At 39.6% G+C, this 25,419-nt stretch overlaps 1 protein-coding gene across 2 annotated transcripts in view; it reads right to left on the bottom strand.

Annotated features, from left to right (window-relative positions):
• LOC5572776 (retinol-binding protein pinta) overlaps positions 1-24,818 on the bottom strand; it is a 33,851-nt gene extending 9,033 nt beyond the window's left edge. The window contains exons 1-3 of one of the 2 annotated variants that reach the window (XM_001654125.2): positions 24,631-24,818; positions 24,277-24,574; positions 9,175-9,501 (exon numbers count right to left, since the gene is read on the bottom strand). In XM_001654125.2, coding sequence (XP_001654175.2) covers positions 9,175-9,501; positions 24,277-24,500 — 551 coding nt within the window. In that variant the 5' untranslated portion in view covers positions 24,501-24,574; positions 24,631-24,818. The remainder of the gene's footprint in view (positions 1-9,174; positions 9,502-24,276; positions 24,575-24,630) is intronic. The other variant, XM_021852422.1, reaches the window with a different exon arrangement.
• Positions 24,819-25,419: the final 601 nt, after the last annotated feature.

The following is a 25,419-nucleotide window of genomic DNA, read 5'->3' as shown; positions in this document are numbered from 1 at the left end:
AAAGAAAACTCGGACGAAAATTGCGCAGAAAATTCCAAATGAAATTCCGAAGCCAGCTCTAAAAGAAATTGCAAAGGAAATTCCATAAGAAATTTCAAAGGAACTTCCGAAGCGAATTCCAAAGGAAATTCCGAAGGCAATTCCAGAAGAAATTCCAAAGGAAACGCCGAAGAAAATTTTGAAGAACTGAAGAAGGAAATTCCGAAAGTAATTCCAAAAAAATCCAAAATAACTTCCTGAAGCAACTTACTGAAAGAAATTCATGAAGAAATTCCAAAGGAAATTCTGAAGTAAATGAGATATGAAGTTCCGAAGAATACAAAGAAATTTTAAAGGATACTCCTAAGAAAATTCCGAAAAAACAATACGAAGGAAATTCCAAAGTAAATTCCGCGAAAATTCAACGGAAAACAGTCCAAAGGAAAAAATTCCAATCAATACTTCTAAATAAAATTTCGAAATCTCCATAGGAAATTCCAAAGGTTATTCCAAAGGAAATTCCGAGGAAACTCTATAACAAATTTGGAAGTAAACTTCAAACGAAATTCCGAAAGAAATTTCAAAGAGAATTTTGAAGGAAGTAATAAAGGAATTCCTAAGAAAATTCTGAAGAAAATTTGATAAGTAGCCCCAAAGAAAACTGCAAAGGAATTTTAAAGGATACTCCTAAGGGAATTTCGACGGAAATTCCAAAGTTAATTCCGAAGGAAACTAAAAAAAATCCAACGGAATTTCCGAAGCAAATTTCAGAAGAAATTCTGACGAAAATTGCGTAGAAAATTCCAAAGGAAATTCCGAAAAAAACCCAAGGAAATTCCGAAGAAAAATCCGTGGAAAATTCCAAAGGAATTTCCGAAAACTCCATAGGAAATTCCATAAAAAAATTCAAAGCAAATTCCGAATGAAATTCAAAAAGGAATTTCTAAGGAAATTTCGAAGAAAAGATCACAGCTCCAAAAGAAATTCCAAAGGAAACTTCGATGGAATCTTTCGAAAATACAAGGGAAATCCCGAAAAAAAAATTAAAAAAAAATGAATAAAATTGCAAAAGAAATTCTGAAGCACATTCCAAAGGACATTCCGACGACAATTCTGAAAAATATCCAAAGCATATTCAAAAGGGAATTTCTAAGAAAATTCCAAAGAAAATTCCAAAGCAAATCCCGAAGCAAATTGCAATGAAAAAAGGAAGTTAATGGAAATTTCGTAGAAAATTTCTAAGGAATTTTCTATGGAATATCCAAAGCAAATTTGTAAGGAAATTCTCAAGAAAACTCTGTGGAAATTCCAAAGAAAATTGTAAAGGAAATTTCTAAGAATATTCCGCAGTAAATTTCAAAGGTCCAAAAGAAATCCCAAATGAAATTCCGAAGAAAGCTCCAAAGAAAATTTCGAAGGAATTTCCAAAGTAAATTCCAATGCTTCGAAAGAAATTCCAAATAATATTTCGAATGCAATTCTGAAGGAAGCTCCAAAGATAATAACACAGGAAATTCCGAAACAAACTCTAGAAGAAATTCGGAAGGAAACTCCAAAGCAAATTTCGAAGGAAACTCAAAAAGAAACTCCGAAGTAAATTTCGAAGAAAATTCCAATGAAAAGTTCAGAATGAAATTCCGGAGGACACTTCATAGGAAATTTCGAAGGAAATACCACAGAAAATTCAAAAGGGCACTTCTAAAGATACCGAAGAAAATTCCACAGGATATTCCGAAGCAAATTCAGGATAAATTTCCGATTTTGATAAAAATTCCGTAGAAAAAAAAGGAAATTTCGTAGAAAAGTCAAATAAAAATTTTTAAAAGGAATTTCGAAGGAAATTCCGATTAAAATTCAAAAGGAAACTCCAAAGAAAATTCCATTGAAAACTCCAACGAAAAAATCCATATGAAATTCCGACGAAATTTCTTGAAGGAACTTTGTTACATCTTTGAAGAATAAACGAGAACTGATTGTCAAAACTTGAATTACCTACGTTGTCACAACCGAATCGCGTGTACTATAGCAAGCAGAAGGCAACGTACTTTTGTTTCGGGAATGAAGGAGCCCAAGGCTGAGAATCTCTTTTGAAAATATAAACTAAACACTTTTGTTGCCCTTCATCGTCGCTCATCAAGCTATTGTCATAATTTGTATACGTCAAAAATTATTTCATTCCTTTTTTATCTGTATTTTGAATATGGCAGTTAGAATTGTGCTTCACTGAATTCACTGATGATTGGAACGTTTTATTTTAACTATTCAAAAGAAACCCTTAATGAAAATAGCTTAACGAAGAGTTGCATGCCAATGAAGAATCATGATTCAAAACTATACAAACAAAGTTGATTTGTTAGATCTATTGAGAATATTTTACAAATTAAATGATCACCCTTATGCAAAACTGAGGACAATAGCCCCAATGAAATATCACATATTATACATTAACAGTGGCCTACGATGACATAGGAGATGTTTAATTACTCTTGTATTTACTATTCCATTCAAATACTCAATTTTTTTTAAAGAATCACCGTAATTGAATATAAGTGAGCCTTCCCAATGAAATATTACGAATCTAATGAAGGAAATGGCCTACGATGATGAATGAGGTGATAAAATACTATTGTTTTTAATATCCCATTCAAATTATGATTTTTCGACAGAAAGGCCCACCGTAATGGAAAATAAGTGAACCACCCTAATAAAATACCACATATTAAATGTAGAAAATGGCTGACGATAATGTGAGAGATGTTCCAATACTATTGTCTTCAATATTCAATTAAAATTCTATTTTTTATTTTATTTTTATTTTTTAACAAAAAGGACCACCCTAATGGAAAGTAAATGAACCACCCTAATGAAATATCACATATCATATGATTTCAGTGGCCAACAATCATATAGGATATGTTTCAATACTATTGCCTTGAATTTCTTAGCAATTGAATTCAAATCGTTCATTTCAAATTCAATTCTCTCCCCCAACTCAAAAATTTACTAAGTCCCAAAAGGTCGATTTTTTCAAAAAAAAATTTTTCCAAATAACACCAGATCTCGACGTTTCATGCATTTCTAAGACATCTGGCATAAAAAAAAAATTCGATTTCGGAAATTTCATGTACCCCCCCCTTTGGAGATTTTTCATGGGTCAAAAAAGCCAAACTTTGACCGCTTTGGGGGTCCACTTAATGAAGTCCGATTGAGCTCAAATTTTGCATGGGGACTTTTTTCGAGGAGACAAAACTTTTGAGCCCTACCTTTTTTTGAAATTCGATGGCAAAATTTTTCCCATACATTCCATTGGCACCCTATTATACAGTAATTTACAAGACGGGCAAAACAAATGTAGTGGCTGATGCGCTTAGCAGGAAAGTCGAAACTAATGTCAACGAAATATCTGATCCTTCAGACATCGAAACAGTTCATTCTGCATCAAGTTCAGAAGAATTTTTTATTCATTTCACGGAAAGACCCATTAATAACTACCGAAACCAAATAATTTTTAGAACAACAATTTGTGACAGTAATTTCACAGCAGATAAAATTACTGATTATCTTAAAAGATATTGGAATGGTAGACAGACGGCTATTCACGCGCCAGAAAGTTTACTGAACATGATCCAAGTGTCCTATAGAAACCACTTCTCGCATGCACACCTTGTTATTACCCAAAACATGGTAGAAGACATAATCAGCGAAGAACGTCAAGATAATATCATTAGGCAGGAACATGATAGAGCCCATAGAGGAATCCAAGAAGTCGAACAACAGATAAAAAGATCCTACTTTTTCCCTGAAATGGTCAAAAAGATAAGACAGTTTAACAATGCTTGTCAAATATGTTCCGGGCACAAGTATGATAGAAAACCATATAACATAAAAATTTCACCAAGACCCATTGAAACAGCACCCTTTCATAGAATACACATCGATATTTTTGGAATGGACAAAGTTAACTATTTGACTATAATTTGCGCATTTCCAAAACATCTGCAGGCTATTAAAATTGAAACAAGAAACACTATTGATATCCAAAATGCCCTTAATCAATATTTTTCAAACTTTGCAATACCAAGATCCATAGTGTGCGACCATGAAGCCGCATTTACAAATATACAGATGGCAGATTACCTTGCAAATTTAGGAACTCAAATGGATTTTGCATCATCATCCCAGTCCAACGGGCAAATCGAAAAAACGCATTGTACTTTAATTGAGCTTTACAACACAAACAAACACAAATTTCCGAACATGTCTTCTGAACAAATTATGGGAATTATAGTAGCATTGTACAACAACACAGTACACTCCGCTACGGGATTCACCCCAAATGAAATAATATTTAACAGAACAGATGCAACAAGTCCTGCGGAGATCGATAATAACGCAAACAGAATTTTCAGAAAAGTAACAGAAAACTTACAGAAAGCCCAACAAAAAATGGAACGTTACAATGACGAGAAAGAAGACCCCCCAGTAATAGAAGAGGGACAGACTATATTTGTTAAACGTGGTACTAGGAAAAAAAAAATGGATCCTAGATTCAACACGACGAAATGCTTGGAAAATAAAGAAAAAACTATTAAAATTCCTAGAAATACGAAGCGGAATAAAAACAAGATTAAAAGAATTAGGAAACCATAATATTTGTTCTTTATTAATCAATACTCTACTTTTCATTTCAGAGAACCCACTTTTATTTTAAACTTATGCAACCCGGACAGACATCGTTGTGAATATCACGTACATTTTCAACAATCAAAACTAAAAGATCAATTCATTTATAGAATTAACCAACCATTGGGAAGAACCTTTCATACCTTGACGACATACATAACCAGCCAGGAAGCCAAAACTTGCCGTATAATATCACAAATTTCATATTTTCAGACAAAGCATATTTGATTTAACGGATGAAACACAGCATACTGTAAACCTATACATTTGATTTATCCAAATCTAATATTAAACTTAACCAACTTAAAAAGCAACTATGAATATTACGCAATTTGTACTACTTCTGCTATGTGTAATTTCAATCGTTCACCCACAATCGTTAAACATTAGAAACCTTTATAATGAACCACTTTTATTATTGAAATTCAAAGACAGTAGAATTCAAAAATCTTTTATAAAAATAGTACATCCAATCAATCTTACATCTATCGAAACAGAAGTTATACGTATAGCTAAATTAGCCAGTCAGTTAGATCAATCTTTACAGATTTCTCAATTAACGATTCAGAAAAGCCGAATGTTGATCAACAATCTTCGACAGCTGAAACCAATCCATCATAGGAGAGTACGACGTTGGGACACCATTGGAAAAGCCTGGAAGTGGCTAGCCGGAACCCCTGACGCAGACGATCTCAGGATCATAAACAGCACTATCAACCAACTTATAACGCAAAACAATAACCAGGTAATCGTAAACGAGATGATAACGAAACGGATAAGCGGAATGACAAGCGTTATAAACGAACTTATAAACAAACACAACATGGAGAACAGAATAATTCTTAAAGAATATGATGCTCTAACACTCATACTGTACATAGACAGCATGAATCATATTATCGAGGAAATCCAAGATACCGTTTTGCGTACCAAAATAATGCTCCCTAACAACAAATTACTAACGCTCAAGGAAATAACATTAGTCGAATCGCTTCTCGTCGAACAGGGAATAAACGTACGGTTTCCCGAAGAAGCACTCGAGTATGCTACACCAAAAGTTGCCATCAGAGAAGATTGTTTGCTCTATATCCTACAGATTCCAAAACTCTACGACCAAAATGCGGAAGTCATCGAAATTATTTCTTTGACTACGAATAACTACATCATCCCAGAAGCACCAAAATACGTGATAAAAATGCAGAACAGCTGGTTTCTAACACACTACCCAGAGAGAACCATCCAAAAGGAATCAGACTTAAGCACAATGAATGACGATTGCATCCACGCGATACTCAAAGGTGTGGTAAGTCATTGTAAAACCATAGAAAATCATGACATCACTGTTAAACAGGTGTCAGGAAATAAAATCTTAATCAACAATAGCAAACAATCCTATATTGGATCGAACTGTGGCCCACATAATCGATCACTAACAGGTAACTACTTAATTACATTCCATAATTGTACGGTAGTTATAAATAACAAAGTATATGCACCAGAAGAAGTGATCGACAATATAACGTACGATTTCCAAGGAGCTTTTCCGAACTTAAAAATCAATTGGAGCTTTACAGAGCATTACAATATTTCAACACTCAAAAATTCAACAGAATTCAACAGAGAGCACATGGAGCTGATGAAACTGGAACAAAGTCAACATAAATCATGGATCATCACCCTTACCGGAGGACTCTCGACTACAACATTAACAATAATTGGAATATTTTTATACGTTTGTCTCCGTAGAAGAAAACTTATCATCAAAATCAAAAACCCTGGAAGAATTAACCAAAAGCTCGAGGACGACCTTTCTCTACCCCCCCGAGGAGTTACCGTGGACACTCCACCAGTACCGGCAGCTAACCCCAATGCACAACATGCGACCGGATGCATTGTAAGCACCTTGCGCACCTAGCAACAACGACGAGTGACGACGACGACGCATCATCGGTTGGTCAACATTTTAGGCTACTTGCAGATTCAGCAGATTAAGCTATTAAATAGGGCCGATAGGATTCCGATCAGGCAGTCATCAGTGGTTATTATGTGAAGATAGTCGAATTGTGTTAATTAATTGTGTAAAAGTGAATAATTGTCGATAAAGTAAATGTAACAGTGATTAAATCTTTTTTTAAAAAACCGATCACGATAGCCCTGTGATTATTATATACCAACTTTTGAATACTCATGTTCATCACTGATTGACCCAACTCGCTGTGTGTGAGCGCTAGGGATTCCAACGTAGATGTTTTAGTTTGAATCTTTACCCATCATTTGCAGAGATGTTTGTTCTAGCATGGACGTTTTTCTCTGTGACTACTTCTCTGAGCAATTCCCGCTGAAACCAGGCCGCCATCGGCACACATCGTTAGAATTCCAATTTTATGTCACTGATCGCTAGTATATGCTAAAACTAAAGGGTGGTCCTTTCGGTTTTTTTCGGTTGGTGGACACCTCGTACACCAGCTAATTAAGGCTGTGAACCGTTTCACCAATTCGTTTAACTATTAGTTAAAATTTGACATATCGATAGTTATTTTCCCCTCAAATGGTTATATTGAACTTCGCGGTCGACCAATTTGAGCTTTGACAGTCGAGTAGTTATTTCAGAACAAAATGATGGTTAGTTATTCTCAAATTCACGGGAGCAGAAAATAACTGAGGATCGCAGTAGGCAGCGCGCGCGAACGGATGTGTTGAAAATTTATCTGTCACGTTTTTATCGTCTCCGAAAATTACTAGATTCGGATGGTGAATGCAGTAAAACGGCTGGTGCAGTTTGTGGACAAAAGTGTCTATAGCGAAAATGAAACGGTTATTCTGCTGGGCAGTGTTTCGTTAAAGCCCAAGCAGAAGGTGAAAATGCTTCGTGGCCGGACCTCAAATTTTCGGGTACACGGGTCTGGAGAGCTGGAGAGCAGATCAGACTGAGGGCTTGATCGAATGCTCGCTCGCTGGTGGTGACAAATCGATAATGTTTTCTACTTGAAAGGCTGTCTGGATCTCTAGATTCGTGTTTCGGGGGTTAGGGTTTTGGCTTTGTTTCATCTTCACTAAATCGTGTTTTTTTGCGTCGTCGCCGGAGTTTTTTTTTCTTGTTTTAATTTGCACGCGTTCTGAGTGCAATCGAGTTTAGGTTCTCGTGTCGCCGGAGTGATATTTTCGTTTTGTGAACCAAGCATGCTGATCAAACTAGCTACAGCTCCTCAATCAAGGATGGATGATGAGCAATTTGGTGAGCTCGTTTCATGCTTTTATTTTAAGTGTAAAACATATTATGGAACATCTATATATTATGACAACGGTGGGAATGTTTCTTAAATGAATTGACTTAAAAAAATATGAACAGTTCGTCACTTTAAGTGTCGACATAGACTCTTGTACATTAACATTACAAGCACACACCTTTCCCTTTACCAGATTTTTATCATTTAAAAAAAAAACTTTGAATGGTTCGACGCTAAAAGTGTCGACTTATCGTATGTTCACGTCTTTAGAGTACTGATAGGTGATTTTTTGAACTGAGGTTGCATGAATCGCATTACTTACCAAGGTGAATCCTGATCATGCAGCTATGATCCCTTCCCACTAACACAACTCCTTCCCATGACAACCATGGAGATGCAGAGGTGATCTCGGTTTCTAGTAACAATGGATGTCACACTAACATTCCTTCCCTTCCCCCGATGACCGTAAGGACGTGGCCGGCGCCGTTATTGACTTTTCAATGTCTGGAGTTCTCGAAAGTGTACATTGAAGATGGAAAGCTACTCCCAAGCTACATCTGTTGGTTCCTTGTGCAACTTCGATTATTCTGGTCAATCACGGAGTAGCAACTACGAATTGTACGGTCATCAATGCTTATGCTTATGCTTATGCTTAATTCACGGGAGCAGAAAATAACCTTCGAACTGTCAAGTTTAACCATACTCCAGAGCAGGGTTATTTCTAACCGGAGGGGAAATAACTATCGATATGTCAAATTTTAACTAAAAGTTAAACGAATAGGTGAAACGGTTCACAGCCTAAACAGTTTGTAAAAAAGCCCATTTTTTGATAAATCTTGGGTATTTCTTCGCGTGAAATGAGACACGGTTGTTCCTTTCCACTTTTTAGTTTTAGCATATACTAGCGATCAGTGACAAAAAAAAAAATGAATTCTGACGATGTGTACCGATGGCGGCGATGTGTACCGATGGTTTCAGCGAGAATTGGTCCTCTAATGTTTTTTATCGCTTTTATACAAATATTTTAAAATTTGCTACCACGCCCCGCTTAAAAGTTTGAAACATAAAGAAAGTGAAATGAATGATAATTTCATCAGTGTTTCGTCTTTTGTTAACAATTGGTTAAGGTTCGAGTGTGCTATATTTGTGTTACCATTCTAAATTACCGATAATTTTTCACACACGTTAGAGATTGTACTTTGTCTATTCTCTGTGACTTCGATATAAACATGTCTAACATTGCATTTTTTTTTAAATAATAAGCAGAATCCACCCGGTAACTTACCGTTTCACTAGAGATGGCGGCAATTGTAACGCATGGTTCAAGGTTACGTTTTTCATGTCGAAAACTGCTACTATTCCATAAATGGAAATCGTTTCATCCAGATGGAGCAGAAGGTCTAGAATCATTTTGTCCACTTTGAACACATTGTCCTGCGAATGGTATTTTGGATTGTGCGCAGCTGTCCGTATGATCACAACCTGGCGATTATGAATATCTTTTTGTTTCAACGGTAAAAAGACGCCAATATCGAGTAGCTCCTGTATTTCCGGCAAAAATGGATCCCTGTTTTGAAACCACTCTATGCGTGTTGATCTGATTTTGCAGTACCTGTAAAATACATTTATTAAGTTCGAAATAATCAATATACACCCGATTCTGTTTTTGCACGGATTTTTTTTACACGGCCGTTTCCATACATTTTTTTCCGCCAAAACCTTATTTTTGCATGAAACGTCGAAAAATGGTGTTACTTTTTTTTAACGGTTTTTGAAATTTTGAACTGAAAACTTTTTTTGCATAGCTACAAAACGTAGTACATACAAGTACAAAACGAACAATTTTTCCCAGTTCTCCCATGGCAAAGTCCCGTATATTTCACGGCTTTCTCCGGGTGGTGTGAAATTCCCGGATATTTTCCGGTTTTCCCGATTTTCCAGTTCACTGGTCACCCTGTGAAAAGCACTGGCAAAGCCATCATCGTGTTCACGTTGGCTACATCATGTTCAAACCCATATTCCAGTCTTCATTGAAGATTTTTTAATATTTTGCAGCGTTGATGTGCACCATGCTACTTAGGATCGTTTGATCAATCTGACGTATTTCATAGAGGATAAAATAATAAGGATGCGCCTTGAAAAGTTATTTTTCGATAATAGAAGATAAATGTCTCATATCTATCATATGTTGCGGGGAACACTGTGAAAAATTGACATTTATTACAAGAGCACCTGGAAAGAAATCAACTTCATGCCAGTATCAACCCAGGATGGTTTCGGAGCTGAATTCATATAGATGGACCCGGAGAAACTGGCCATTTATCTGCATCGGCTGATAGGCACAATCTGGGAAACAGAACAGCTACCGAAGGAGTGGAAGGAAGGGGTAATATGCCCCATCTACAAGAAAGGCGACAAGTTAGATTGTGAGAACTTCCGAGCGATCATCATTCTAAATGCGGCCTACAAAGTATTATCCCAGATCATCTTCCGTCGTCTGTCACCTGTAGTAAACGAGTTCGTGGGAAGTTATCAAGCCGGCTTCGTTGACGGCCGATCGACAACGGACCAGATCTTTACTATACGGCAAATCCTCCAAAAATGTCGTGAATACCAGGTCCCAATGCATCACCTTTTCATCGATTTCAAGGCGGCTTACGATAGTATCGACCACGTAGAGCTATGTAATATCATGGACGGGATGCTCACGAGACAGATAAGATCGATGAAGGAAGGTGGGCAAACTTGAGTGAAGGTTTCAGTTCGTTTGGATCCCGCCGGGTGTAGTAGATATAGGTTTCGTGGTAAATTAGAAAATCATAATAGTGAAACAAGAATGAAAAATTGTAAACGTGTTTTATAACACTCCTATTTGTTCATGTAATGTAAGGGATTGAGTTTTGTTCGGGTAGACACGGATGAACTATGAAGAGTTAAGAGCGAACAGTCATACACACGAATTTGTCCGAAGGTTCGGCTTCGGTACACTGAACGAAATCTCCCGCCATGAAATGAATGATTTGTAATTCACATGGCTACAAATCCTTATATACCTCATTTTAAATGATTATTCAAGAATATGACCATTCACCGACAATCAAATTAAAATCATCCAATATGTTGATGGCTTTCAGTATACATTCGTATGATTAAAAGTAGATAATTGAATTATGCCAATACGAATGAATAACATGCAGCTTCTAACGGATTTTCTTTTCTTCGATGTCCCAAACCAAAAATCATTCAATTGTAGTCCAAAAACTCATATGAGAAGTTAATGATGCTAAACTTGAAATCATCCTTGTCAATGTTGTTATAAACATGGTGGCAGCAGCATGGAGCGGAGTTTCTTCGTGGATTTTACAGGTAATTTCGCATTTTATGATGGAATTATGCAGAGGAATTATCAACTGTAGTTTCATTTATTATTATCAGAAGGATCAATCACCATTCAACGCACGAGTCATCGTGTATGTGCGCATCAGAGGCGATATTTAGACATCATGTTCGCTTCAATCAGCTACAGTATTGGACAAAACATTTGCAACATTTTCGATTTTCCATACAAAATGACCAACTTTGGTAAGCTAGATCTCAGTTATTTATGGACCGATTTGAATGATACTTTCACAGAACATCAGATATAACTTGAATTTTAACATATATTTTTGAATAATTTTTCCAATCACGAGTTTATAAGTAATAACGGTTTGATTGAAGTGTAATTTTCGACGAAAAATTCAAAACTTTTTATCTCAAAATCTGATAGCCCTACACAAAAACTGTCTTCAGCAAACTTATTCATCTCGTCAAAATCTACAACTTTGCTGAAGATACCATGAAGCTATTCCTTCACTATGTTTAGTTATAACAATTATAAAAAATCGTCAAAAAATTCACTTTAGTCAAACCGTTACTGCTTTCCAACTTGTGATAGGAAAAATCACTCAAAAATATATGTTAAAATTCAAGTTATGTCTGATATTCTGTGAAAATTTCATTCAAATCGGTCCATAAATAACCGAGATATAGTTTATCAAAGTTGGTCATTTTGTATGGAAAATCGAAAAAGTTGCAAATGTTTTGTCCAATACTGTATGTTACGCGCAGCTTGGGCATTTGTTTAAATGTTAGTTGTTGTGATTGTTTTTATATTGTAATTGCCTTGTGAATAAATGGTGAGCTACGCGAAACCACCAACAATGAGTTATTAATCCTTTCAAATTACGAACAAGCATGTAATGAGGGATGTTTACATTGAGGTATGATAATCATTCAATTTCGTACGTTTTATTGAAGGCTTAAAATCGTTTCAAAAGTGGATGATTTTCATTCGGTGTCATTTGTAAACAGATGATTCCGACGATAATGAAAATCATCTTGTTTGTGTAGGAAAATAGGTATGGGGCTCGGATGAGGCAAAAATCATTCAATTCATGGCGGAAGATTTCGTTCAGTGTAATTGACGACGAAGCATTGTGTACGGTAAAGGTACACTCAAAATAATCCAAACGTCATTGTTACGTGGAAACATACGTGGTTTTTTTCCATCGCACTTTTCACGTAGCTCTTACGGGAATCGTAAGTAACGAAGAATGAACCAATGAACAAATGAACTTGTATCATTCCATCGGAGACACTCATAACAGCTACGTGATTTTTTCATATATTTTACCAAGTAGTTGGATAGAACCTAAAGTATGCTCCCGGTAGACTGTACTAATGTTTTGTATAGGTGGAATGCTGCTTTCGCATTGTTCTTTTTGAATGGCATTATTAAAACAAAAAGGAGTTAAACATAAATTCTTACTTTCGTTTATTGAACCATCGGTTTTGACAAAAATAAGGTATTTCACACAATGCCACAGTATCGGAAAATCTGGTAACAAGATAGTCTGGTTTTGATGTGTGTTTCCGGCTCGTTTTTTTCGAAAATGCTTGGCACATAGTTACAGGCAACGTTTCTGTTTCAGAAAAAGAATGTCGAAAACAAAGATAGTTATATTTGAAAGTATTACAAAAAAAGTATACTCACTCTTAAATTTCAAAAACGGGAAAACCATGTTTGACCGCCACCAGCTCTTCCAGTACCACGTACCAATCTGACCCATATTGCTAACAATGAAATGGCCAGATAATCTATTGAGAAGTAAACTTCAAATCAATTTAAGCCTACAACTACAGCATTTAAATATACCTTGCAATTAATCAAATTAATGGAGAGTCCACCAAATCTTTGTTTATTTTCAACTGACGCCATCTTAACAATTGATCACAACACAAAATGAATCGAAGAATGAACAGGTACGGAATGAACTCAAACATGTACGTAGATTTCACGTAAGGTCGATAGGTTGACGCAGTGAAAATTATCAAAGCAACATAGCACGTTTATTTATGAACCCATAACTGTTACCTTAGTCAGGTAAAGTCAGAGGATGGTTCATTATCATGAACCTACGTGATTTTTCACGTAGTAATGACGTTTAGATTATTTTGAGTGTATGGATGCCACCATCGAGTGCACGTTCGAGAAAAAGGGCGACTGAAATGTTTCACACTAAAGAGGAATTCGATAGAAGATATACCTGTGAATATCCTTCGATTCGGATAGAGAACGAACGTCGGAAGTGCGGCCGAGAAATGCACGAGCTGAGATTACCTCGCTACGAGATGACACGAATCGGGAAATACGAAGAGTAACACGAGCCGTTGATCGGAAACGAGCCTGGTTCGAGGCCGCTGGTAGAGGATTCTGTTGGCTAATGTTAGGACGGTCAAACGTGTTTTGCAAAGTGTGATGTTTAACATTTAGAGGATTCAGTTTCGGCGGAAGGTAGATCCGGAGAATTGGTCAACTGGATACGACACCGGGGACTACGCCAAGGTGATGGACTCTCGTGCCTGTTGTTCAATATTGCGCTAGAAGGTGTTACGAGGAGAGCCGGGCATAACAGCTGGGATACGATTTTTACGAGATCCTGTCAATTTGTTTGCTTCGCGGATGATATGGACATTGTCGGCCGAACATTTGAAAAGGTTGCAGACCTGTACACCCGCCTGAAACGCGAGGCAGCAAAAGTTGGACTGGTGGTGAATGCGACCAAGACAAAGTACATGCTGTGCCTTAAATTGCAAAATCTTGTCAGATAAATGATTGTGGTGATTTTTCTACCAAAATTATCACTAGAAATTTTGATTAAGAAGCATTAATCCCTATTCTAGAAAAGCGCCATTTAGGCATTCAGCTTTGCGTTAGATCACCAATTCCTCGCATTTTTTTTTCCTTATCGATAGTTTAACTATTTGAAAACCCGAAATTTGTTAGACGAATTTTCACTTCATGCCAAACAACACACTTTATAGACAAATCCAATTGCCTGCGTAGTGGTGAAATGTTGGCAAAATCTCTTTGCTTGCTGTGAGAAAGTAAACATAAACAGAATAGCGTCAAACAAACATCGATAGGTTTTCATTCTGAGGAAATCGACTAGTGTTAGATAGATCGTGCGTTGGTACTCGTGGCACTTTATTTTATTAAAAAAATTAGGTTTGAGGACAATGTTCCCCAATTGGCATTCAAAACTGTCCTCCCAAATTTCATTCGTTGTATTCTCATTATAATTAATTCGTCAGTTAAGCCCTAATGTCACAGGCAGCACGCCTTCAAGTTGGGTTATGGGACCAACACGTATTTTGCTGCTCTTGGAGATGCCCTTCATGATGCCTTTTCCAAAGGACATCACACCGAGATTGTGTCGCTTGACATTTCTAAAGCCTTCAACAGAACGTGGACCACGGCAATCTTGGAAAAGCTGGCCAACTGGGGGCTGACTGGCCATATTCTACATTTTATTCAAGGTTTCTAGTCCAACCGCACTTTTCGCGTAGCAATCGGTAACATTCAATCAAAAACCTTCCCTGAAGAAACTGGCGTCCCTCAGGGGTCTGTAATGGCCGTCACTCTGTTCCTCGTAGCTATGGATGGCGTATTCGATGATTTGCCAGTGAACATTCACATATTTGTGTACGCTGACGATATCGTCCTACTAGTTTCTGGTTCTACATTGGCTGCAACAGTAAGAAAAACACAAGCCGCTGTGAATAGAATCGCCAAATGGGCCGCAACCAATGGTTACGATCTTTCGGCACCCAAAAGCGTCAGATGTCATGTATGTCCGTCTGGTCATCGCATAACTGGCAATCCCATTACGATAAATGACCAGGATATCCCGCTCAAAAAAACAGTAAAAATACTTGGTGTCATAGTTGACCGAAAGCTTTCCTTTAAACCCCATATTGACAACGTCAAAGCCAACTGCCAAAGCCGACTCAACCTGATTAGGACGATCTCCAATCCTCACCGCTGTAATAATAGAAACACCCTTCTTCGGGTTGCAAATGCCGTCGTCGAAAGTCGTTTAAGGACATATCTCCTTGAGTACCAAAATGGTCTCTAATATGACACCTTACTTCCCCCTTCACTTTCCGCTCCCTCCTCCCACACTTCTCACAGTGTTTTGGAGAGCGATCACAAAAAATGATTATTTGGAGTTACTAACCTTATCGTAGAGGGGTGGTTTCTTAACTGGAAGCATTCCATATTGTGTTATTCACAATTTATCAGTTTTTGAATGCAAACTCGTAGTTACTGCTGTGATTTGTGTTGTAAAATACTATTCACTACCGAATCACTTCTTCTTCACGCACCGTGATGTTATTTGCTGGCTTTTCGGTGCCCGTTCTAAAATTCACTTTTAATGGTATTTCTACTCACCGTAGCCACTCAAAAATCTGATGCGATGCTTGAAACAGTTTAATTTTTCTCGCGCCGTGCTCCTGGGAGCAATAAAATGCTTAAATTAATTGATTTCTAGAGGAATTCGCGATTAGGGCCTATCTGACAAATCAATAACAATGAGAAAATAATCAATGAAATTTTCATGTGCAATTTTAAATCCCAATTGGAGAAAATATACTCAAACTTCAACCTTTTCCCATTAAAACATATTTCATAAACTAAGTTTTAAAATCCTCATCAATACCACACACATCTCCTACAATTCCCCTAGCTATTTCGTACTCAAAAAAACTTTAAAGGTTTCGCCTAAAACGTACTCGAGAATGCCAGTATCGCCCAATGTTATGAGCCTGTAAGCGATATTATTTTCAGTGTCGCCTATTACTTTGCGCCGTGTTTACATTCTGGTTTCAATTAAGCCCGCCATGTACGCCTTGTTTATTTTTTGTTTGCAGTGTCGCCGTTTACTCTCGCTGTGTTTTGATTTCGATTTCAGATGCGCCCATCACTTTGATAAACAAAAACACAGGCGTAACCAATAAAGTGTGTGGTTTGGCATGAGGTGAAGTTTCGTCTTCTACAAATTTGCGTTTTTTTGAATAGTTAAATTATCGATAGGGGAAAAGTTCAAGTGCAGTGAATAGACAATCGAGCTACAATTTCAACGCTATATTTTCTTAAATTGTGTACATGTTGTCAGTTTCGCCTGATTCGCGAATGTTTCTAGATTTGTGCTCGAAAAATAACACCGGATCGCGAAATCACTGCGCCAACATTGTTTATGAATAGGATGCGTAGCTCTCACTGATGGAAGTGATGTCAGTTTCTATGTTTGGAATTAAAATTGTTTGGATATTCATACACTTGCTACAACCACGTTTTTTACAATTTCATAACACTCAAAAGGTGTACAATGTCACAAGTGTTGCAAAACATTTTTATGCGTGAGAAAAACAATGTACGGCGCAATTTAACAGCAAAAATAAATATTAGATATTATACAGTACAAATGACTGTAGAATTCAAATGCATACTGATGGCAACTTTCTCCCTCCGTGAGAAGCGAGAGAAGAGAGGAGAAAACTGCCAAAATAAGTAAACAACACACGCATGGTGTGAAAAATGCTTATTATTTTGGTCAAAAAACATGATTTCACTACTAAATGAAATAAATTGTGATTTTGAGCTTTTATGTAGTTGTTGATGAATTCATATCGACAATAAGACCTTTGTATGAAACGTGTGCAAGTAATACTGCCTAAATAATGCTGTGGGTTTTTTTTTTTGTTTTGTTTTTTACAAGGGGGAAATCTGCAAACAGATCCCCTGAGAAGATAACTCAGGGAATGCGGGGATGACGCACCAACGACGACCCGCTAAAACCAGCCTATGCACTGTGCATGAGCAATTCATTTAGAATTGCTCAAGTGGTGAACAGTGCATCGACATGACCCTTGGACTCAGACCCTCATCTCCCCGGAACCACCTTACGGTATTTCTTCGGGAAGGGACCAGTGCATATAGCACAACACGTGTAGCAGAAGTAGCCTAGGCAAACTGCTTCTCCTAGCCGACTTAAACAATGTTACAAGGGACCAGCCTCGGCAGGGCTAATCCTCTGCAGCCAACTCTTGGTCGGCGCGCCATAGACGCTGCAATTCTAACATAATGTGAGTGACAGCCGTAGTTACTGCATTCCAGCACTCGGCATCCGCACACATTCTCTCTATAATATTGTCGGGGGACGTGTCCCCTCCGCATGTAGTGAGCATGCGACCTCTCACAACAATGAAACGGGGGCAATCGAACACGACATGCTCCGCTGTTTCCTCTACACCAGCACAATTGGGGCACGCAGGAGATTCTGAGTGCCCGAACCTATGCAGGTACTGTCTATAGCAACCATGTCCTGACAGAAACTGCGTCAGGTGGAAATTCACTTCCCCATGGCTTCTACCATACCAATCTGACACATTTGGTATTAGTCGATGGGTCCATCTACCCTTAGTGGAGTTATCCCATTCCTGCTGCCAGCTTCTGAGCGTTTCCTCTTTACACGTGTCGCGGACTCCTCTGGTACCCCTTTGGTTGAAGCATTGAACATCTTCCTTGATGATGAGCCCGATGGGCGTCATCCCGGCTATGATGCACACGGCCTCTTTAGATACCGTCCGGTATGCACTTGCTACTCTTAAGCACATTATCCTGTACGTGCTTTCCAACCGCTTTAGGTTTCTGTTCGTTCTAAGCGCTTTTGACCAGATTGGTCCTCCATACCTTAGTATGGATAGCGCCACGCTTGCCAGCAGCTTGCGTTTGCTGGCAATTACAGCAGAGCTGTTAGACATCATCCTCGAAAGCGCCGCTATAGCCGTAGATGCCCTTTTACAGGCATATTCAACGTGGCTAGCGAAGCTCAGCTTGTCATCGATCATTACCCCAAGATGCCTAAGGGATCGCTTGGACTCTATGGTGCAATCACCTACCGAGATAAGCGCCCGTTGCTCGGACTTGCGGTTGTTGACCACCACCACCTCAGTCTTGTGACGGGCCAGTCCTAGTTTCCTAGACTTCATCCATTCTTCAACCAGGGAAATAGAGTGCGCTGCTGTCAACTCTACTTCCTCCATCGATTCACCATAGACCACTAGGGTGATATCGTCGGCGAAGCCAACAATCTTAACACCCGTCGGAAGGGGCAGCCTCAGTACGTCATCGTACATCGCATTCCATAACAGCGGGCCCAGGATTGAACCTTGAGGTACTCCCGCGGTAATTTGAACGCTTTTCTGCCCCTCCTCTGTGTCATACAGTAGAATCCTACCATCAAAATAGCTTTCTAGAAGCTTACACAACTGCACCGGTACCTTGAGGCGGTGAAGCGCGTGTGCTATTGCTTCCCAGCTTGCGCTGTTGAACGCATTCTTCACATCCAGAGTGACAACCGCGCAGTAACGGATGCCGCTCCTTTTATGCTCGATTGCCACCTCAGCTGTTTGAACGACCGACTGGATGGCGTCCAGAGTAGATTTACCTTTTCTGAATCCAAACTGGTTGTTGGACAGGCCGTCCGCACTCTCCGTATACGGTACTAGTCTGTTGAGAATCAACCTCTCCAATAACTTGCCCGTCGTATCTAGTAGACAGATAGGTCTATACGCCGACGGGTCACCTGGTGGTTTCCCCGCCTTTGGTAGTAGCACCAATTTCTGTCGCTTCCATACATCCGGGAAGATTCCTTGATCAATGCAGCGTTGCATCGTGGTTCTGAACATGTCCGGCTCCGTGTTCACTGCCGCTTTTAAGGCAACACTCGGGTTACCATCGGGTCCCGGTGCCTTGTTTGACGCGAATGATTTCACGACTTCTGCCAGCTCTTCGTTCGTCACTCTCGCCACTTCTTCTCCTTCATCTGCCGTATACGGCGCTGGGGGCCATGGGCTTATGGGATGGTGCGGGAAGAGTACATCGATTATCGATCGTAGCAACTCGGGCGATTTCTCTTGGGGCGCTATGGCTCCTTTGGTCTTAGCCATTACCACTCTGTAGGCGTCACCCCATGGACTAGAATTGGCACTCTCGCATAGACTTTCAAAGCATGCCCGTTTTCGACTCTTGATTTCCTTTTTGAGAGCCAACTTTGCCTCTCTGAATGCTGCACCGCGTTCCTCTCTTTGTGCTTCTGTGCGTGCGCGTTGCATTCTTCGTCTAGCCCGAAGGCAGATTGCTCGAAGATTTGCAATTGATTCGCACCACCAATACACTGGCGGCCTGTTCTCTCTAGGAGGGGCTTTTCTCGGCATGAAAGCATCACACGCTCGTGATATCATAGCAACTAGCTCTTCACCGTTTAGGTCCAGAGTGTTTCGTTCGCGCCTCAGGGCTTCAGTGAATACTTCGCCGTCGAAGCGCGCTGTTTTCCATCCTCGGGCTTGGGTCGAGTTACATCGCGCTGCCTTCTGCCCGCCTGGTATTATACTATAGCGAATCGATTGATGATCGCTATGAGTATAACCGTCATCAACGCGCCAGTTCATGGTACCTAAAAGGTTAGGACTACAAAACGTCACGTCGATGATCGATTCTGCACCATTTCTGCGGAAGGTACTCACTGTACCCACATTTGCCAGCCAGGGATTCCAACAATAGCTGGCCTCTTTGATTGGTGCAGCGGCTACCACACTCCACTGCCCATGCATTAAAGTCGCCAGCTATCACTACTGGCTGCCGATTAGCTAGTTCGGCCATCATCCTGTCAACCATGTGGGAAAATTCCTCAATCGACCACCTTGGGGGCGCGTAACAACTGCAATAGACCACGCCGTTGATTTTTGCTATCGCAAAACCGTCATTTGAGCTAGAGACTACTTCTTGGATTGGGTATCGTCCTGTCGTCCCTATAGCTGCTAGCTGTTGAGACCTATCCGCCACCCAGTTCCCGTTGTTGGCTGGTATGCGGTATGGGTCCGATAATAACACCACGTCAGTCTTGGTTTCCGAGACTGACTGCCAAAGCAGCTGCTGGGCTGCATCACAGTGGTTTAAATTTAACTGTGTTACTTCCGTTTTGGCTGCTTTGATACTCCGCTTGTGCCCGGACATTTGGGTCCGCCCGTTAAGTGTCCGTTGTCTGCTCTGTCGACACATATTAGGCACTTAGCGATTTGCTTACAATCGCTTGCCCTATGGCCTTCAGCGCCGCATTTTCTGCACATCTTACTTCTGTCGGGACCATTGCAATTCCACGACTTATGGCCCTTCCCGAAACACTTGAAGCAAACTTCAGGAGGCTGTTGTATGCTCAGCCGGCAAAACGACCAGCCTACCTTGAGTATGCCCAAGTTCTTCGCTTTGTTGGCCTCTGCGACCGGCAGCCTGATGCCTGGTTCCGGTTAACCCGTGGCTCCTTTTTCTTGGCTTTCTTGGCCTTAGGATTGGTGTTGGCCTCTCCTTTGTTGCCATGTCCTCTTGATCGCGGGGCTTGGCTCGTGCCAGCTTTTCCGCTTTGGAGGACGGCCGCGTAGGTCACTTTTCCCTTAGCAACCATACGTCTTTTCGCCACGTATTCATCCCCGGAAGCTTCCCTCTTCCGCATCGCGTATCGAATAATATCATCAGATATATTCGCGTTGCCTGGGTGGAGGTATACATGGAACATGATGTTTTATTTTTGGCCGACGCACATAACATTGTGCTTCGCCGTGTTGGGTGGCTCGAGAGGGTGGTTTAGCGGGTGGCTCGAGTGGGTGGCAACATTATGTTTACGTGCTCAATGGACCTTCACCTTAACATACGGACTCGAGCTAACATGCCTCGCCAGAGAATCTATAATTGATAACCTTGCTCCGGTGTATAACAATTGCATTCGAATCGTTTCCGGATTGCTTCCATCGACGCCAGCTGATGCCGCATGCGTTGAAGCAGGAATTCTACCGTTTCGATATCGTATCACAGCTGTCCTATGCCAAAAAGCAGCTACGATCGCTGAACGTACCGCTGGTACTCAGAGGACCTTCCTCCTCGATGAGGCTGACAGAGCCCTTCTCAGCGTTGCAAGCTCAAAACTCCAACCGGATGCAAAAATACTATGGTATGGAGACAGGTTTTGGGTTCCTCCAAACTATAAAACTGACTCAAGAATAAAGAACAATTTTCGAGCTGGTGAATCCTCCATACGCCTCAGATCTACGGTTCTGGAACTTCTCAGGACCGATTTCAGAAACTACACGCATCGATATACCGATGGATCCTTATCAATTCTAGAAAGATTCGCGAATCAGGCGAAACTGACAAAATGTACACAATTTAAGAAAATATAGCGTTGAAATTGTAGCTCGATTGTCTATTCACTGCACTTGAACTTTTCCCCTATCGATAATTTAACTATTCAAAAAACGCAAATTTGTAGAAGACGAAACTTCACCTCATGCCAAACCACACACTTTATTGGTTACGCCTGTGTTTTTGTTTATCAAAGTGATGGGCGCATCTGAAATCGAAATCAAAACACGGCGAGAGTAAACGGCGACACTGCAAACAAAAAATAAACAAGGCGTACATGGCGGGCTTAATTGAAACCAGAATGTAAACACGGCGCAAAGTAATAGGCGACACTGTAAATAATATCGATTACAGGCTCATAACATTGGGCGATACTGGCATTCTCGAGTACGTTTTAGGCGAAACCTTTAAAGATTTTTTGAGTACGAAATAGCTAGGGGAATTGTAGGAAATGTGTGTGGTATTGATGAGGATTTTAAAACTTAGTTTATGAAATATGTTTTAATGTGAAAAGGTTAAAGTTGGAGTATATTTTCTCCAATTGGGATTTAAAATTGCACATGAAAATTTCATTGATTATTTTCTCATTGTTATTGATTTGTCAGATAGTCCCTAATCGCGAATTCCTCTAGAATTAGTTCTAGACTACCTCCTCAATGCTCCATTTTTTCTGCTGAGGCTGCCGCGATCCTCGTAGCTGTAACTACGCCTGCTGATAAACCGATTCTCATTCTGTCTGATTCCGCAAGCGTTATCTCCGCAATCCAATCCGAAGCACCTCGACATCCCTGGATTCAAGCAATTGTGAAAAAAACTCCTCCTGGCACCGTTTTCATGTGGATACCAGGACACAGTGGAATTCCTGGTAATGAAGCCGCCGATCAACTTGCTGGTGCTGGACGTACCGGTCCAATTTATTCCAGAACCGTCCCTCTTGCTGATATCAAAAAGTGGCTGGGGGTTACAATCCGCAACGCATGGCAAACCGAATGGACACTATCTAGAGGTCACCATCTACGTAAAGTTAAGCAAGGCATTGATCCCTGGACCAGTGTTGCCACATTTCTATCTGTACCGAAGGCTCAAAAATCTTTTTTATCTGTACCAGAGATTCTAAATATCTGTACCCAAAATCTGTACCACATCCAATGAAAATTATTGAAAAAATCCTTAAAATCCTAATGAATTTGGAAATTTAACATAGTTTTTATTGAAATAATTTCACTAGTTATATAATTATTATTCAATTCTATGGAAATTGTATCTTTCAATTAAGGTTTTGTGTAAATTAGTTACAAATTCCATGTATCTTTTGGATTTTGTGTCTCAAAATTACCAATTCCAAAAATCTGTACCAATCTGTACATTTTCGTGAAAATCTGTAATCTGTACCGTACAGAATCTGTACCAAAAACTATCAAAAAATCTGTACCTTTCCAGATAAATCTGTACTTGTGGCAACACTGCCCTGGACTGATGTCAAATCGTTGAAAGAACAGCGAATCATATCCCGTCTTCGAACGGGACATACTCGTATATCTCACAACTTTGGTGGTGTTCCCTTCCACAAGATCTGTGAAATCTGCAACACGCTAGCCTCTGTGGAGCACATTCTGTGTGTTTGTCCACAATACGAAATGCTTCGTCAACAAAAAGGCATGCCGGAAGGCATCCGTAATGTCCTGGCCGACGATCCATCAGTGCTTCGCTGTCTGATAGGTTTCATCAAAGACGCAGGTCTATATTTTAACATATAATTCGAAGTAGTACTAAACGTCAAGATCTCACAACATCTATCGCAGCGACTCCGCTGTAATCCACGAGAAGTTCAATGAGGGATTCCCGGCGACGCTTCCTGCTACCACCACTGCATTTCCAAATCCATCCATCCGTCGTAATGTGAAACCCAACTTTGTGTGACAAGTTTTATTTTGATTAATGTGAATGTTTCGAAAAATACGTATCCAAAAGATGTTAGTAACTAAGTGATCAAATGTTAAAAGATGGTTTTAATTTAAGGTCACCCTTCTGGTTTCCTTTAAGTTTTTTTCCGAGATGAACCGGCCAATGGCCGAAATAACGAGAGAAATAAAGAAAAAAAAAAACTCAAATCTCTCTTGTAATACAGGCTAAAGCGACCACGCCATCAAAAAGTAACTCGCTACCAGCCCTGACAATAGGTTTGGTATCTCCCTGGGAGGGAGGCACCGATACTACACACGAAATATTGAACAACACTTTTCCAAATTGCAAGATAACTTCCGCTCACCAACGACAATCAAGGCAGGCTTGGGAAAAAACGCTAGTTTTCTTTTGATGTGTACCTGCGATCTTGCTGGACAAACTTGGAAAAAGGGCCATAGTTTTATGTGCATTTAATTTTAATTTTGATTGGAAAAGAGTTAAAAGATGCGTGTTTCAGTACTTTATATTCGATCAAATTAAAAGGTGCTATCGTGGCATTGCTTTTGGGTGTGCAGGGATTGATTTTCAACCGATTGTTGTCAACTTTGTTGAAATGCAAAAATATGTTTTGATCAATTACGCGCTTTTTTCGTGTTTGTCCATTCTTTAAAATCTGGGCTCACAGTGACAGTTTGTGACAGCAGGATCTCGGCTCACTATGACGTACATAAATTTTGTATCGGTTTCTCCCTCCCAGGTATCTCCCAAATATTTGAAAAACAGCAGACCCAATCCTAGTTTTTTTTGCTTAACTACTGAGTTCATAACGTTGAACTGGGGTCATTGCACATTGGGTTACAATTTTAGCTTTGTTCGTTTACAATTTACTGGTCTACTTACTTGACAATCTTTTGCTTGGCCTTTTCGACATCGAACTTGGTGGTGCGTAGGAAATACACCAAGTATCGTATATCTTTATGCATCTGCAAATTCGGTTGGTGTTCTGCTATCCATTGTGTTATTGCTGCAATTCCTTCGTTTCTCGCAATGCTTGTTTCACCGAGATGCTTTTCTGCATGTTCATAGCAGGACTCACTTAGACAACAAATGTAAGATTGTGCCATTTTTACGACTTCCCAACTATTCTAACTACGGAAACACCGTTTTCCTTAAACAACAATGACGCAAATTGTTCACTCTGTGAAACAGTGATATTAATAAGTGATTCAAGTAATAACATCTCTACTCACATACCTACTTTTTAAATGCGTGGTGACGGCACTGATAACAACCAACAACCACTCATAGATTGCACATTCTTTTGCAAAAGCTTCACACTTTGCAAGCATCAATCTCAAAACGATGCACCAATAAAATCACACCAATCGCGCCAGAAGGAACGAAATACATTGAATTCGGGGTCGAGTTCGAGGTGTTTGTTAAGAACATGCGAACAAAACAAAATCCCAAAAAAAACATCGCGATGTGCTTAGGGGGGATAGAAAACTTACGTAACATTATCATTTCGAAATTTGCCACAGGGAGTAAATAAAGAGATTTATCCAGCCCACTGCTAAGTAGCCATGTTTTTGTAGTGAGCATCAAACTCAAGAATTATAGACCTTTTCATGTGACAGATCCGTCTATGCATTTGTTTACATCGGTGGAGGACCGGTGCTAACACGGGCCTGTCATTTTCATACAAGAACTGTCAAAGTGCTTCCCGATCAGCTGATTTGAGACGTCATGTGAACAGGCCTATTACTCACTTTGGCCAAATCGTACACGAAAAAAAATTGTGCGGTAAGAACTACTATTTTAGGGGGTTAACTTAAGCGCTTGCACCGGCAATTTTCAGCAGACCAGAAATGCGCTTGATTTTACCATGTCTGTAGTCGAAATCAAATTGTTGTAAATTTTTTCTGCCAAATGTACCAGTTATATGGTGGGATGTACCGTAAATATAGTAAATTGGTCTAAAATTCCATGGTAGTTTCAAGAATGGGCGTAGTCAGCTACAATAGTAATCATTACCACAGATTT

This window comes from Aedes aegypti, chromosome 1 (genome assembly GCF_002204515.2).
Source record: "Aedes aegypti strain LVP_AGWG chromosome 1, AaegL5.0 Primary Assembly, whole genome shotgun sequence".
Lineage (NCBI taxonomy): Eukaryota > Metazoa > Arthropoda > Insecta > Diptera > Culicidae > Aedes > Aedes aegypti.
The sequence above is the reverse complement of the archived record's forward strand: the minus strand, read 5'-3'. Positions and strand labels throughout refer to the sequence as shown.